The sequence below is a fragment of the Tyto alba genome, unplaced genomic scaffold (genome assembly GCF_018691265.1).
Source record: "Tyto alba isolate M040663 unplaced genomic scaffold, T.alba_DEE_v4.0 Super-Scaffold_17, whole genome shotgun sequence".
Lineage (NCBI taxonomy): Eukaryota > Metazoa > Chordata > Aves > Strigiformes > Tytonidae > Tyto > Tyto alba.
In genome coordinates this window covers 14,397,300-14,414,665 of record NW_024881279.1, presented here as the reverse complement: position 1 = coordinate 14,414,665, position 17,366 = coordinate 14,397,300, and the positions used below count along the sequence as shown (strand labels likewise).

Genomic DNA, 17,366 nt, shown 5'->3' with positions numbered 1-17,366 from the left:
GCAGTGAGGCTGGGGGCAGCTCCCCACAGGCACGCCAGAGCTCTGCAGCCATGTGGCAGCTTTCCTAAAACAGCCCTCATCCCAGTGAAATGTCAAGTGATGACTGCGTGGGTTTGGGGAGGGGGGTTGGTCAATGGCAGGGAGTGTTGCTCATTGCTGAGCTGTCAGGGAGCTGGGGGCCAGGGCGCTGGCTCTGAGGGAGCTCCGTGGGACCATCAGCACAGCACGAAAACAGCCCTGTGCTTCCTCGGCCAAACATTCCCACCACTCCCAGGAGCAGCTGAACTGACTGCAGCTCACAAAGCAAACTGTATACATACTTCATTCTTTATGTTATATCTGTTCCCACTATGTTCCAACAGCAAGTGCAGGGGAAAGCTTAAAAAAACCCACAACAGCTCCAACAAGACGAATTCTGGCAGAGCAACAAATGATACTCCCAATCATCTGATAATCTGCACCGAGCAGAAAATATTTACTGGCTGGAGAGCAGCAGGGCAGGATCTGGAGCCCTGCCACCGAGCACACGCCAAGCCCCGTGCAGGATCCTGGCCGGGGCAGAGCAGGAACCACACACCCACAAGCAGGACCTACAGGCCATGGCCAGGACCACCAGCAACCCACTCTGTGTGGGGGATGATGGTCCAAGGGCCACCGCTGCCCTCCTGGCAGGGTGATGGGTCCCCCATAACCTCCTACGCTGCCAGCTGGAGCACCCGTGGGGCTAGGGTCTACTTCTGGATCACCTCGCAGCTCCTGTTTAAACTCTCCCCACCATTCCCTTAAAAAGATCAGTCTGGTGCAAGTCTGATCTGTACCAACCCTGGCAGCATCACAGAGCACCCTGCAAGGCGGGGAGGAATGGAAGGGGTGGACAGCAGGGGAGCCAGGTCAGGAGCTCTTCAACCCCTGTTTGTCTCTTTGCACCTCCCCGGGAGCTGTTAGCGAAACACTGTTGATTTTGAGAGTTGTAAGGCATTTTCAAATTCTGGGTCTAGTGGTTTGGTATAAGCCAGGATATCAACACTGCTCAGAGCTATAACACCATGACTTGCTGCTGTGAAGAAACAAGAAGGGATGGGGATTTAACGCGACTCAACATTTCTGTGTTGGCAGAGCTAAAGCTGAACTCCAGCATCAGCCACTGCTTCTGTTACTGCCTTACCTTAAACAACTGCTATGAGTTTTATAATTACTTTGCAAGCTTAAAACAAAATCCCAACCCTTTCCAAAGATAGAAGCATTCCCACCCTGCCATCCCTCTGGCAAAGTCTCCGTGTTTTGTCTCGCACATCCACCCGGAGCAGCACTGAGGTACATGCCTTTCCTCTCAAAATTCGCATTTGCAAAGCTGCTGCTTCACCACATGTCCTTTATTTACAGCCTGGAGTGATTGAGTAAAGACAAACATAATCTGTTTGTCTAAACTGTTTTAGAAGCAAGTTTCCACCCTTAGGACAAGATTTGCTTCCCTTGTTAATGCTCCAGGATCAAGTGTCAAAGTTGTTCCCTAGTTTGATCTGTGTTACTGTCCCCTTACAAATTCTGCTTGCAGGGGCAGCGGCTACAGCAGACAGGGGTAGAATTGGTCAGAAATGATCCAGGCAACTCCTGAGCCTTTCCTACAAGACTGCAAGGGAGAGAGAGAAAGGGAACAGCTCCCCAAGCATCAAGAGCTTTCCAGCCATATGTGCGTAAAAATTTCTTCCCTTGCCACGTGACAGAGGAAGAGACGCAGACCCATTACACAATAATAAAAATATGCCTTTGGCAATGTTGAGCCAAAACCTGGAGCTGCTGCAAGAAGCTAGCATTCTGCACAAAAAGGAGTAAAGCGTTAATAAGAAAGAAAGACCAAAGTCAGTATTGCACACCCCTCGGAAGGACACTGCTGTGGCAGGACAGGGCTTGGGCTCCACATGTGACAGCAATCTGCAGCAAAACATCTGCTTAGAATCGTGTCGGTTCCCAGCGCCTGTCAAGATCTCACTGAAGAGATTAGTCCTGGTGAGTAGATTCACTTTTCCCTTTTTTTTTTTTTTTTTTTTTTCATTCCCTCCTCTAAACCTTAACTTTGAAAACTTACCAAATAAGGTCTAAATCATTGAACACTCAGGTTTCCAATGCCTGCACAGGAATCCATAAAGGCAACAGTCACCAGTTAAAAGAAATACTCCAGGAAGGAAACATTCCTCAGGCTTTTGCTGGGAGCACCAACCTCGTACAGCCGAAACTGCAGCCTTTCCCTTTGCTCTGGTACGATCGGCAGCTTCTGTAACGGGGCTTTAGTTCAGGGCTAGGAAAGGTTTTCCATGGGCATCCCTGGCTGCCTCAAGCTGAGATGGTGATGCAGGTTCAGGCACAGAAGATGAATCACTCTCCTTTATCTCCTTTGGCATTGCTTTGTACAATAGCAGATAACAGATCAAACTTGTATCTGGTATAACTACTTCACTGGCTTATATCAAAAATTAAATACATCCATTTCAGCTGCTGTCACTGGTGACAAGCCTTATTTTATCTAAACCAGCCCCACGTGCCCAAGGGCTCTTTGTGTGCTTCCACCCCGGGGATACTCCGGGGCAACCACCAAAGCTGAGAATTAGTCTCACAGCGATAATGATTATTTTGAAGACTAAGATCCCTTGAGGTGTGCTGGGAAATTGTGAAGCAGGAAGACGGTTGTTTTGTTTAAGCAAGCCTTGTGTATTGAAAGGAAATAGAGTAGAAAGTCACGGTGGTTTGTTCACTGCTGGGTCCCCTCTTGGGCTATCAGAGCATCCTGCTCCTCGCTCCAAGAGCAGCAACCCCCCCCCCGACTCTCTCCTGCGCTGTGCTTTTCCTCCCCATGGGCAGGCACACACCATCACCGCCTGGCACAGAGTGGCTTCCCTGGCCAGAAATCACCATCTGGCCACCGTGTGTGCCACCAAACCACCCCACATCTGGCAAACCCTCAGGGATTTTCCCTCTGACGGAACTTCAGCCCAGCTGCCCTGTAAGCACCATTAAGTACAACTTGCACCTGGGGCTCACTCTTACAGGCAAAACCTTTTCCTACAAAAATACCTGTTTAGTGCATATAGATCTATAGAATTGGTCTGGCTTCTTAACTGTGAAGTGGCTCAGGAAGCTCGCCAGCGGCTGGGCTGAGGGTGGTCACACAGGGACGTGCAGGAGCCAGGCAGAGCAGGGATGCTGTGGCAGCCAAAGCTATAGGGGAGACATGGCAAGAGATCTGTCCCCCCAGGCTGCTGTCTGTGAGGCCCTCCCAGCAGCAGCAAGTCCATCCCATGCTGCAGCAGCCAGCAGTAACAGGAGCTGCAAGGATCCCTGTGGGGACACAGGGATGGTGGCTCTCGGGTGACAGAGTGATGTGCTGTAGCTCTGGCAACAAGGAGCGTGCCCAGAAAAGCTGTTAGAGAGCATGGGCTTGCAGTCCCCCTGCACAGATGCTCCATGTGCCACCAAAGCTCATGGGATGCTCAGGTTTCAGCATGGGGGGGTCGGGTTCAAATCCTGCCGAGTGTACAAGTGACTGCTTCAAACAGGCTGGTTCGGGCAGCTGGGGAGTCAGGCAGCCCACCTGCTCCTGGTATTTCTCGATCCTGCAGAAAGCTAAGCCCTAGTGTGGCAGGGAGATCCAGGGCCTGGGGCAGCCTCCAAAAAGGGCCTGAGCTCCAGCAGGAAAAGAAGGACCCACTGAAGCAACGAGTGATGACAACAAAACACACTAAAAGAGAAAGGGGGTGTCACATAAAGGCCATGGGGCAGAGTCAGAACATCCCATTTCAGACACATGCTTGCTTTGAGTCATTCACTATATTTTATTATGTAATTATAGTGAAAGCCCCTAAACATGTGGCTCACTAGGAAGAGAGAAGCCAGTAAACACTCAGGTCTGTATGTATCATATTTGCAAATCAGAGATGCTCAGTATTCATTACTTTCTTTGCCCTGAGATATTTTCTATAAAGGCATGTTCCAGCTCTGAGATTCAGGAGTGAACATTTTCTAAAATCTTCCCCTTCCTGGTTTGCTTCCTGACGAGTATTCCCCAAAATTACCCTGTGGGGATCCACAGCACAGTTTTACAGATTATATTGATCCCAAGGGATGCCCTGGACCCACAGCAGCAGTTTCCACTGATTCAGCTGGAGGACACCGGGAATCATTGTCTCTCAAACCCAGCTGATGGATACCTGTCACTCCTCCTGTCTGCCTCATCCTTCCACCTCAGGGCCCAGACACTTGCAGCACATTTTGGAGCCTCTCTCCTCTCTCTCTAGGTGGAGGTTTGACCCAGATATGATCAGAAAATGAGCTCTCAGCCAAAGCCTGCCTAGCATCTGGGAGCTCAAAGAATCTTTCCTCCAAGACTCTACCTCAGAGCAGATCAGTGCTGCCCTTGTCCTTCACATACCCACAAGTTGCACCACCTCCTGAGCCCAAGGCTTTGGTCTTCTTCGACCAAGCAACCTAGGAAGCACCATTGCTGCTAAATGCCAGAAAATATAATTTTATAGTGACTCAATGGTTGGATCGGGTATTTTTAAGTACTGGGGGGAAGAAAAGCATTTCTGCAATCATGAGATCTTGCCCAACACCAGCCGTGGGAGAGGCACTCCACACGTGAAGGGCCGGAGCACCCCTGCTCTGGCCCAGGCTCGGCACCAGTGCACTTGATAACCTCGAGCAAGTCCTGGTGCTGCCCCAGGCTCTGCCCCAGGCTCCGCTGGGGAGAAGCTGGGCCACAGCAGCCCTGAGGCCTGGCCAGCCCTGCCTGTGCTGCCGACACTGGGCTAGCTCAAGTGAAGCTGGTCCACTTTCTTCTCCCACGCTGAAATCAGTGCCTGATACTGGTGTGCTCTCCCCGGCTGCTGAGGAACTGGACATTGGCATTTCAGTGGCAGGTACAAGCTACAGCCATTGCCTGGTCCCTGCACCCAGTCAGAGGATGCAGGATCTCCTCTCCTCCCTAAGCAGTCCTCCACCACCAGTCAGCTCCTGTAACCCCCTGGGCATGGTGCACATTCCTGCACAACAGCCACCGGTCATGGCCAAAAAGTCTCCAAAACCCTATTAACAAAGACGTTATTTAAAATGTCATTAGAAAAGTAAGACCCCAGCTGAAACAATGCTGCATGGCCTTTGGTGACAGGCCTGCCGCCCATACTGTGGAGAGGGAAGATGCTGATCTGTTTCTAATTTGCTTTTTGGAGCTCATCATATGTTCTATATCGAGGAGCAATTTTCCTTTTAAGGTGGAACAGCATGAGGTTTGTTTTCTTTCAAAGAGATTCCTTTAAGAGGTTATTTATAGATCCTCTTGTGAATGTGACTGTGCTTTGCATCCCACACGCACTGCTGTGATGTGGGATGAAATGTTCTTGTGGAGCTGTTAATTAACACCGACTCAGGATCTGCGCCAGAGCATGGCTCTAGGTAGTTGAATATTCCCCGTCTATCCAAGTACCATCACTCGAGGTACTTTGTGTTTGCCACTTTTTATCCCAGCAGGTCAACTAGCTGGGTTGTCTGAAGGTAATAGAAGTACTTACAGTAAGAAACTTCAGGAGAAGGAGCTGCCCTCCTGCCCTGTGCTCCTTCTTGCCTGTTTCTTCTCCACATGAAGCAGTCCCAGCTTTTTTCCAGATTATCATCCACAATGACATTTTTCCTTGCCACAAGTTATTAGTGTCATCCACCTCTAGACGCCTCTCACTTCTTTTCTGCCCCATTTGAGGTTGTCACTGGGAAGCCAGGATGTAGTTGTCCTTGGGATCTCCCCACTACGCAGGCATTTTTTGTTTCCCTTTCTGTGAACTAAGCCTTTATGCAACTCTCCACATGAATAACAGTTGGTGATTTCCATCTCACAAGGCCGTTAAATTGACACCTTCCACCAGCAGCAAATAAACTTAGGTATAAGAAAAGCAAAAGAGAGCTGAAGAACAAAATGGCTTAGCAGCTGAATCCAGCTCAGAGTTCTGTTTTGCATTTCCCACTCCTCTGCATGTCCTTAATTATACATATCGCAGAACTGGGGGGCTCCCACTCAGCATTAATATGTAGCATATTGCTCGCTGGATTTGGAGCATGTAATATGCATTTCCACCCCCTTCAGGAGTCAATACCAGGATGAGAGCGCTAAGGCAAATTTGACATTTATACAATACTTTAAGCATCTTATTTCCAGTGCAGGTGTTAAACATAACACTGCTGGGGAGATGCTAGAGCCTCCCAGTATTTGACTTGATACCAAGCAGGACCTTGCCTGACCAAAAGGCCACCAGCAGATTGAAATGTCTGGGATATCCCAGCTCATCTGTCGCATCTGTGTTTAACTACAAGTTTGCTTCGGCACCAAAGCTTGAAGAAATACATGAAAGGCAGTTTTCTTGCTTTTCAGTCCTCACTTATATTCTGCATTTTGTTAGCAGGACTTTGGGATGTGGTAAGAAAACCCATGCAAACAGATGACTGTTGTAAAATATTGAACCCTCTACCATCAGAGGTAGCTGTAATAAGGGAAAAGACTAAATTTTATAGGAGTCTGTTCCATCAAATAAGAGTGTGCACATCTCAGCCCAGGGATAGGAGTTGTAGCAAAGTGATACATAACTAATTCCTTTAAAACAACAACAACAACAACAAATTCCCCCACCTTTGGCTTTAGCTTGATCTCTCCTAATCAAAGAGCTACTGAGCAAACAGTGAACCAGCCACAGATTTATATGGGGTAGTTTTAGGCTTCATGTCTCATCTCTCCAAGGGCTAACTCCAGCTACAGAAGCTGAAAAAAAGAAATCAGGCCAGGGGATGCCTTTCATCCCCCCATCAGCTTGTTTCCATATTCATACAACTGGAAAAGAGCCCAACTCCACCAGTGTCCCCCTCAGCCCATGGTCAGTGCCCACCAGGAAGCACCGGCCCTGCTGGGGAGCTGGTGGCCATGGCCACAACCTGCCTCAGCAACAGAGCAAAGGGAAGAAAAAATCCCCAGCCCAGGCATAGGAAGGCCTTCTGCTCTGGGGTGGGGCTGGCAGGAGGACCTTTACCCATGGGTGGTCAGAAACTGATGCTGTTGGGAAAATTCTCTTTTTTGCTATGTCTGTAACTAGTGTAGAACACAAATTCTATTTTAAATGCTTCTAATGCCCAAAGTCTCAGGTGGATCATTCATGAAGATGGGCTCTCATCAATCAGCCTGATTTTGAGCATCTTCTCTAAGGTGCTGATGCATCTGAGCACTATTTCAAGATGCAGGGGAGTTAGTCAGGAGTTGCACATGAAGCATAGCTATTTGCAAACAGCTCCATGTGCAGACATCCAAAGGGATATTTTATTGTATATTAACTGCTCTGTATCATTAGCAGCTTCATGGGAATGGCATTATTCCAGAAATTATTTTCCATTGCTATCTCCCCATCCAAGAGTGGAGTGAGCCAAGCTCAGGAGGCTCAGCCTCCCTGCTATCAATGAAGGCAGAGCCTGGGATGCTCCAAAAAAGCCCTTGGGGTTTGCTGTACTTAGAGCAATGGCTCACTTCACAGAGGCAGGGGACAAACAAAGGCTGGGGTTTTGACAGTTACCTGTCTTTCCAAGGTGGATGTTTGTAAAAAACATAAAAACTGAGCTAGTGCCCCCACAGAGAGGCAGGTCATCATGGCTAGAGGTTAGAAAAGCACGGGCAGAGGCTGCAGGGGAGCTGGGCTGCAGGTTGGGCAGTGCCGTGCAGCCGAGCTGCAGGGGGGGGCAGGATGGCCAAGGGGCTCAGCTCGTACTGTCGGGCAAAACCCAGTAAAGACTGCTTCGGCCCAAAGCCTCCGCAAGCCTGTCTTATAAATTCAGCCCTGCATCGCACGGTGGGTTTTATGCTTGGTAAGAAACTGCTACAGGGCAGTTGGTAAGACCCAGCTACAGGGCAGGGATCACTGGGGAAGTTTACACCAAAACCTTTTCTCCTTCCCCCACTCTGCTACTCCCAAGCAGCTGCTTTTTGCACCCCTCTGCTATTGCTACTTGTGATTCAGGGGAAGGGAGGCCCAGGGAGCAAAACAAAATGAGGAATGGCCACAGATATGGACTTAAAGAAGAGCAAGTTTAAAAAAAATATTGGTTAGGCCTAGAAAACTCCATGAGCCAAATCCTTTAATTCATGTCATACAAAATCAAACAGCTCCCCTACCCTGACAAAAAAATCCCAGTCATCTCCCATTTTCTCTACAACACACTGTCCTGGCAGTGGGGACACCACTGTACCCACACGTGCTGGCTACCATGCATAACAGCCACGTCCCATCTCCTTTTCAGAGCCTGTGCCATGATCTCCGCTGTCCTCCTCCTCTGGACTGTGCCCTGTGTGGCCAACCACATCCTTGGGGGCTTTGCCAAGGGAGGGCTGCAGGAGGGTCCCCAGCTGGCGTGCAGCCTGCCAGGACCCCCTGGGCCACCCGGCCCGCCCGGTGCACCCGGGGCTCCGGGGACAGTCGGCAGGATGGGCTTCCCGGGCAAAGATGGCAAGGATGGCAAGGACGGGGACAAAGGCGAGCACGGCGATGAAGGTAGGAGGAAAGCGCTTCTCAACACAAAAAGGGTAAAACGTAAAAGCAATAGTGCAACAGCCCAGACAACAGCAACCTGTCACCCCAAATCCCAGCCCCAGGACGGACAACATCTCATAGGAAACTCTTCTAGAAATTTCCACTTTCCCCCCTCCAGCATCTCATGTTTGTCAGCTCCTGCCAGGGAGGTTCAGATTCACATTATTTGCTGAGAGCATCTTAATGCTGTATGCAATTGCTATGGGCATCATTTTGTTATGAAGTGAGATTCTCTCTGTTCTGATATATGCTCTCTAGATGAGACAAAGTGGTGGTCTCTGACTCCTGCTCTCAAGTGAAACAAAGTCAGGTGAAAAAATCAAGTACTTGCTCCCTGAAGTGCTCTAGCTAGGTGACAGGCACTGCTCTGGCTATGCTTAAGCTAAATCAAAGCAAGCAACTCTTCTTTAATCCTGAGATAGGGCTCTCCTTTAGATCCAGCCTTATAGCCTGTAAGTATGAGGACCAGCTATGGTGAGCAAGCAGTGATTTCCTGGTGCCACACTAGAGTGCACTCCTGATTCAGCATAACACCAGCATGCCAAAACTGCATCTTATTCTCCCACACCCAAACCAGGGAATCTGGAGAACACATTTCCACCCACAGTTGCATTTAAATCTAATCTTGCATCTTGCTACAGCAAGACACAGGGTGTAAATCCCTATGAATTTGTCTTGTATCAGACGCTACTGCAATCGGTACCACACAACAGGTTCAGCATCACTGTCTCTGTGACAGCTCACCACACTTCCCATCTTAAGGCAGTCCCTGTACCAGGTGTCTCCTGGTTCATCCACCAGCTAGGATGGGCTTTTTATACACCTATAATTTTTTTTTTTCCTAAGACAACAGTTTCATGTTAAATGTAAAAAAAAAAAAAAAAAACCACAAAAAACCAACAGATTACAAATACTCTGTTTCTTCAAAGCTGGGTCCTAAAATCTTCAAAAACCTGTTCCACTTCTGAAAACTCCAAACAGTTAAAGCTTGTTCTTGTCTAGCTTTATAATTAATTACTCCTTTTTCTCAAGTGAGCCAGAAAATTGAAACAGCCTTTTGGTCCTTAAAGGAACAGACTCTCCTGCTCTCAAGTCCCATTGTTATCATGCCAACTACCTACCCAACAGGGGTAGTCAGTCCTGACAGATGTCCAGCCCCAGGTGGTATTTCATTGGTATTCTCACCAGCAAGGTTTTCCTCCTAAATGAAGATATACTGCTGCAACAATACAACCCCCTTCCACTTGCCATATCGTCTCTTTCACTGAAAAATTTGCAAGGTTATTTGTCTTCTAGGTCCACAAGGCAGAACAGGAAACCCCGGCAAGCCAGGACCGAAGGGGAAAGCAGGAGCTATTGGCAAGGCAGGCCCACGAGGGCCCAAGGGTTTAAAGGGTAATCCTGGAAAAAACGGGGCACCAGGAAAAAAAGGACCCAAAGGAAACAAGGGCGAGACTGGGATGCCAGGACCCTGCACCTGTAATACCAACAAAGCCAAATCTGCCTTCTCTGTGGCAGTCTCAAAGAGTTACCCAAGGGAAAGGCTGCCCATCAAATTTGACAGGATCCTGATGAACGAGGGAGGACATTACAATGCTTCCAGCGGGAAATTTATATGCAGCATCCCAGGTATTTACTACTTCACTTATGATATCACTTTGGCCAACAAACATTTGGCCATTGGCTTGGTCCACAACGGGCAATACCGGATCAAGACTTTTGATGCCAACACTGGGAACCACGACGTTGCCTCTGGATCAACCATCCTTTCTTTGAAGCAGGAGGATGAGGTCTGGCTGCAGATCTTTTACTCAGAACAAAATGGGCTCTTTTATGATCCCTACTGGACAGACAGCTTATTTACTGGCTTCCTGATATATCCTGATCAAGATTATCTCAATGAAATATAGGATGAGAAACTAGCCTGTGGGAAAACCAGGAAATGCATGAGACCTCGGTCCAGGAAAGTGTAGCCTGTACATGGACATGTGTGGGATTATCATACAATTCTACATTTTTGGTGCTAACAGCCTGTACTGGCTATTTAGATATTTACTTGATGTCATCAACTAGTCCACAGGGTACCAGGACCAGTAGGACTCACCTTTAAACAGCCCATGAATCTCTAAGTCTCAAAGCCACCCATTACTTTTCCTTGAATACTCCAATATGCCATGGACATGTAGCTCAAATACTGGTGCAGAATGCTTTGATTATTATATTATTATTGAGCATGGAAAATAACAACCATTTCCTGAAAGCTGAGCTCAGAAGTGACACTGGTGCTGGAGACTGTATCACTGCGCCTCCTCCCCCTACACCCCATAATAGTAATAATTCTTGTTAATGCAGAGTTACACTTTACCAGCTGCCTAAGAGTCAGGAAGATGTCAGCTAAAGTTATAACATTAAGAGTGGTGCTCAGCCTCCTCAAAGCAGTACTAATAAGCAAAGGCCTCCGGTCTAAATAGGAAATGATGCAAAAAAGCGATCTCATTTTTAAGGCTAAAGGTAAGACTTGTTGTAAATCACAAGCTGTTGCACTGAGCATCACTGGCATTTCCCAGATTTCAGCCTTGCTATGCCAGCGCTGGAGTCCTGCATCTGGTTTCAGACAAGTGTCAGTAAGCCATGACCAGAGCCTAAACTGGATTGTGCAAGCCAAATACCTGCGGGCCACCAAGCCATGGTAGAGATTGAGCTTTACAGATAAGACTCAATTGTCAAAGACAGCATGAACCTTCACTCCAGAAACAGATTCATTAATAACCCCCCTTCCTTCATCCCAACCAGCTTTTGCTGGAAGGACTTACTTGTGGTGCTGCTGAGATCGTCCTCAAGGGCTAATGTTACAGCTAGACCCTATCTTACTGCTGTTTTGCTTTTTTGATGTTGTATGTCAAATATTACAGATACTCCAAAATCAATGGTTTTGTTTTAAACTGTATGGAAAAAAAACACAGGAAAGGCAAAAGTTTAACTTTTGCTCAGCTGAGCTTTTTGCTTTTGCCAAGCTGACCTTAGCAATTTTTTTTTCCTCTTCTGTATCAGTTAATACAGGTGTATGCTCCAAAATGGTTCACTATTACCAGAGCAAAGAGTTCTCCTGCTATAAAGCCGCTCAGCCTGGCTGCCATGCCCCGGGGTGTCCAACAGACACAGAGGGCTCTGTCTCATCAGCCAGCTGGAGGGAGTCTTTTCCTCACTATCAGATGCATCTTCTTGGTTTCCAGTCATATTTATCATCTTCTTTGTCACTTGGTGCAAACTTTCACAAACTTCCTGCTCCTCTAATCCTCATACGTAGTAATTGAAGGGATATCCCATAAGAACAAAGATTTTTTTTTTTATCTTACTTTTACAAGTCAAATAACTTGCATGATTTTCAAGAACTACAGTAATTGTGTTATAACTTGCAAAGTCTTTTCAAGTACATTTTGTAAAATAAAGCTGAACAAAAGTACTGCTGGGATAGTCTTGATATTTATAAAAGTGGTTTCCCAGAAGGTATTTCAAAACTGTGTTACAGATTCCACAGACACTATTGGGTTTAGTGATGGATTTTGTAGGGGCTGGTGCAACAGGGCTATTTCCCCTCTCCCAGCCCAGCAAACTGGGGAACGCACAGAGTTTTCCGCCCTCTGTACAAGAAAACCCACGAGATGGAAGAATAGGATCTGTCTGTTCCCCCGGAGCTGCTCACCCAGCTGGCCAGTGTTCTCTCCCTGGCAGCGGTTGCTCAGATAATATATTTCTCTTTCCAAAGCTCCCCCATTTAGGGTGTCCCGGGGTGCATTTGCAGGCAGCTTCCCAATGGCAGCAGCGGTTCAAGCACTGCATTTCTCCCTCCATGCAGGGGAGCCAGCCGCTCTGGGGCTGGGCTGCAGGCAGCCCTCCCCCCGACACAGGTCCCCCAGCAACAGCACGTCAGGAGCAGCTCAGGAGAGGTGGTGGGACACACGGCGGGGTGCTGCCTCCGCACACCACCACCCACTGCACCCAAAAGGGAAATTACATAGTACAGCTTTAATTAATCCAGTAGTGCTCACAGCACACTGCTGACAAAAGGCAGAGACCTTGCTTCCCTCCTCAATTCTTTCCCCTTGATTCAGTGCATTACCCATCCCCGAAAGGAGGCATTTTAGGGGGTGTGGGATTTTTTTATTGTTTGGGTTTTATTTGTAACCAAGTTAGTTCTCCACTGATCTTATCAGCTGAACCCACTTGGTACTGGGGATGGGAGAGTACCACAGGGAATAAATCTAAGGGGAAGGTGGAGGAGAAGCAGCAGTGAGCAATTAGATCAACTCAGCCACTCTGTCTTCCCTTGTTATCTCCAGAGAAGGCCTCAGCAGGGAGCGTTCCCTCCCAGTGTCAGCCCTCTCAGGGGGACACGAGATGGTTTCCCCAGATGAGAAGCGAGAGGAGTTATTAACTGCCTGGCAAGGCATCCTTTTTATTCTGGTGAAAGGGAAAACCTGCAAATGAGTGTTAAGTCTGGAATATCAGAATGTAGATTATAAAGAGAACCACTGATGCCTGCCAAGTGCTCAGTGCTAGAGTGTTTGCTTTCAGTTTGGGGCTACAAGGTCCTTCCTGCAGGAGCAGCACTGTGAGCTGCACAGCCTGAACCCCAGCCCTGGGCATCTGCTGCCATCGGGGACTCTGAGCAACAGAAACCCCAAACTAATGCAATTTAGAAGGCAAGAGGGAGAGGAACTGCTTCTCCAGATTATTTAGCCTCCCATTGTGCTGAAGTCATTTAAAGGTATCATATATCGTAAGTATTTATGTGAAAGAGGTACGAATGTTTGAAGTGATACATGTGGGTCCCTCTGAAAAACATGAATTTCCTCTCATGATACCTGAAGAGCAACATGCAAGCTGAAAAATAGTCTCCACTCAGCTCAATCCTACAAAAAGGATTATCTCAAGGAACTGCAGGGTCCCCTCCTCCTGCCTCAACCAGAAGAGGGAGGGAAGGGCAGCTGACAAGGTACAAACGCATCTGGGTCACTACAGGGCCAATCACTGAAATACTAAAAGTGGGGGGAAAAAAACCCACAAAACTCAAAATGACTGGCTCAGACTTTAGAGAATTTGAAAAAGCACATTCTGGCTTGCTCCTGCATCTCCAAGCTGCATTTGGATTTGTGTTGCCATTGTCTTCCAGCCAAGCAGTTATTTACTTTGTTTTTAAAGTGAAACTGAGATTTACATAAAGTCTCTTTATTCCAGTAATACAAAGTTTTTGGAAAACCACCAAATGAAAAACTCTGGTTTTCAGAGCCAGGCTGTCTCAAGAGAGCACCACTCCCACGCAGGCTGCTCGCCCCAGCATCTCTGGCATGGCAGGACAGCAGCTGGGAATGGTGGTAGCTGGGCCAGCACACGGGTAGATGCCATCAAGAAGGAAAAAGGAACATCGTGGCTGAACAGGATGCCACCCACACCTGCCACCCACTCTTGCACAAGACCTGTTATGCCGCAGCATCCTCCTTCAACACAAATGTCAGAGCTGCCCTTTGCACCACGTTTTGGCACAAGCGAGTCCCTCCAGCACATCCAGTGTGCCCGGGCAAGAGGCACGGCAAGGCAGGAGCACCCACATTCAGTGTTCAGTCAGCAGAGAAAAGGCTCAGCTGGGTCAGCTTGTGGCTCAGTAGAAACCAGAATGGACCTGGCTGTGAACATGTGCCTGCCCAAGTGCCCCCCAAGGCAGAGCAGGGCTTCTCTGCCACAGGAGCTCGTCTCCACTCCCACGGAGCCTTCTCCCTCACACATCCATCCCCAACGCCACACAGCAGCACGCTTCCAGCTCAGCTGAAGCTGCGATTCCACACCGTCCGAGCACTCCGCACAGCCACAGGCAGGGTGGGACGTGATCAATGGGGGGTGAGCCCAAGGACAACTCCTCCTGCCTGGTGCAGCTTCTGACCCCTTAACTCAACCTCCCAAAGCCCTTTTCCTCCCCTTCAGAGCTGGTTATACAAAAGGACGGCAAAGGTTGGATTTTTTTGTTTTGTTTGGGGCTTGCTTTTTGGTTGGGGGTTTGTTGTGTTTTCTCATTTTTTTTTTTTTAAAAAAAAGAAACATACATTTCTATGCTAACAATTAAAAAATAAACATCAAAAAATATTTTCACTGTGGAAAAATAACATTAACCATGGACTCAATGTACATGGAGTATCTGGAAGGTAATGATGCAATGTCACAGCTGGAAGCAAAGAGAAGGCACCAGAGCAAGGTGGCATCTCCCTGGTGCAGCCCCAGCCACGTGCCCAACGTGCCGCCCAGAGTGCCTTGCCCAAGCTGACCAGGCTGATCGATGCCTTCAAGTCTTGATCACATCTTCCTTCTAGGGGATTAAGGAGGATCCAGGTCACTGGTTTGCCCTGCTCCCCAGGTGAGCCTGAACTCAGTTATACCAGTTAATACTCAACAGTCAGCACCTCAATGGTGAAGAAAAAAAAAAAAATATTTTTCTGTTCTTCCAGGTTTTGCCAATGCTGCCTCGCTAAGTAGCACCGAGGACCACATTATGGCAGGCCCACAATAACATTAGACAGCTCTGGGGGCTGCATGGCTGCTCTCTGCACTGTCCCCACTGCCCTGCCTCCTGGCAGCCACAGCTCTGCTCCTGGCCCTTTCCCACTGCCAAGGGCCATTTCTGCACTTGAAACGAGCCAGGTCCAACAGCAGAAACCACAGTTACATCAGGATGGCACAAGTCCATGACCCACAGCTCCCCATGCCCCGCTCCAGCACTGCTGTAACCCCCAGAATGGCCCTGTCATTCCTCCCCACATTTTTAGTGACCGTGTGCAGGAGAGGCTGCCAGCCCCTGGGTGCTTAACAGGCAGGTCAAGAGGTAAAAGACCTCTACAAGGAAGGGTACATTCACAGGGTTTTTAATTTCCACATAACCACTGGCTGAGAGGAGGAACAAGGAAATGAGTGCTGAGACCAGGAAGAAGCAGGGATGAGGGGATGGTGTGCTTGAAAGGGAAATTCGGAGGAGGCTGGCTTGTGCCTCCTGCCAGTTCTCAGGCACAAAGCTCAAGCTGCTGGGCAGTAACAGGCCCATGAGTCTCCCCAGAGGCTCCCAGTGCCCCAAGGCAAGGCACAAGCATCCCAACACAACCCATTCAGCATCAGCAGAAAGCTAGGAACTGCAACCATTTAAAAGCCTTTGAATAAAACAGGCTCCTCAAGCTACATAGAAACACAGCAGTATTTTCCTTAAACCTTAGAATACTAGCTGTCCTAACATTCTTTCTGTGCACTGCCACAGGCTTAATCTGACATGGATACACACTCAACAGCGGCTCACTGGGGTTAAAGCCCTTCATATCAGCCAGCCAGGCTCAATGTTTACAGCTCCTGAGGACAGCCCTAATCCTGTAACACTGTCTTTTTAAAAAAAAATAAAAATAAAAATAAATTCATAGCTTACTTCTATCAACAGCAGAAGAAAGAAGGTTGCAGCTCTCCAAATGCATGAATCTCCCACAGAAAGGGGCCACCCTGCCCTCATCTCTGTCACCTGTGAGGGCACAGGGCTCCCACACCTCTGATCATCTTGCTGATAGTTTTGTGTTAAACCTGACCCAGCCAAGACAGTAAAGCGAGGGCACAGCTTACAGGACCTTCCTGGGTGCTTATTGCTAATCAGGCCCTTGCTGCCCAGCCTCACCAGTGCTGGCTCTGGGAGGGAACAGGACAAGCCAGATCTGGGCACAACTCCACAAATCACATCATCCCGGTTTAATGCTGCTGAAGGAAGATGCCCAGCTTACCTCTTGCAACTTGGGGCTGTGCCTCCTTGGTGCTTGTTGTGTGCGGGCTTCTAGATCCCTCCATGAACCAGTATCACTCTCTAAAACTGCAGAAAAACAATCCAGTAGTAAAAGTAGGTTCAGTAAGGTAGGTCAGGTAAAAAAAAAAAAAAAACAACAACAAAAAAACCCAAACAAAAACGTGAGGAGTAGCAGAGGAACCACCCAAGCAGGGCAGTAGAAGATATGGATGAATATGAAGAACCAGAATTCTGTCTTTGGGATCCTGGTGAAATGGGAGGCACATGGGTAGTAACAAGCTGGGCTGCCCACCTGGGGAAGGAGAAGTCCTGGGGAGGGATCTTTTTTTTTAAAACATTTGAAAACTAAATAAACACAGTTCTGTTGTGGCTAAAGCCTATGTTTTAGCCCAAACTTTACCCATCATATAAGAATCTGATGAGGATTTGGATGGAAAAAAGATATACTGTAGCTGCAGTCAATTTTTACAATACTAACGAGTTAATGATAATGTCTGTGTGTTGTTCATTTGACTATCTGATGAAACAGTACTGGACTCCCTGTTTTATGTATGTGGCCTTGCTGGCACTCCCTCCTTCACAATAAAGCAATTCCAAGGTTCAAGGCTGTGTCTGAGCTCTTATCAAGTCCAGAATTACTGCTCTCTAATTTGTTACTGTGAATATTTTATGGTATCAAAGACACTGCTGGTTGGCTTTTCTAAAAATCAACAGGGCAGTCTATCTGAGCCCTGCTAACAGCTATGCTACAGAAAGGAGAACCTTATTAAATATTTGTTTCTATTTTTAATATCAATGCAGTTACTGAAGGAAACTTTTGATACATCACACAATTTATTTTCAAATGGAGCAAGTGAAACACAAGGACCATATTTGGGGAAAGAAAATCTGTTAGCTGCAAAATTAAAACTAGCATTATATGGAACAGTTTTCTATTTCAC

The 17,366-nt window shown here is 47.8% G+C and overlaps 1 protein-coding gene across 1 annotated transcript; it reads left to right on the top strand.

Annotated features, from left to right (window-relative positions):
• Window positions 1-1,710: 1,710 nt before the first annotated feature.
• On the top strand, window positions 1,711-12,063 carry C1QTNF2 (C1q and TNF related 2). Its single transcript, XM_009965673.3, has 3 exons — window positions 1,711-2,007; window positions 8,317-8,567; window positions 9,903-12,063. The coding sequence occupies exons 2-3, from the start codon at window positions 8,327-8,329 to the stop codon at window positions 10,514-10,516; spliced, it is 855 nt and encodes a 284-aa protein (XP_009963975.2). The 5' UTR covers window positions 1,711-2,007; window positions 8,317-8,326; the 3' UTR covers window positions 10,517-12,063.
• The last annotated feature ends 5,303 nt before the right edge of the window (window positions 12,064-17,366 follow it).

Excerpts from the sequence above, each read along its gene's own strand:
- C1QTNF2 (XM_009965673.3), top strand. The coding sequence starts at position 8,327 with ATGATCTCCGCTGTCCTCCTCCTCTGGACTGTGCCCTGTGTGGCCAAC. Across the intron at positions 8,568-9,902 it reads AGGCGAGCACGGCGATGAAG|GTCCACAAGGCAGAACAGGA; the intron begins GTAGGAGGAAAG and ends TTTGTCTTCTAG.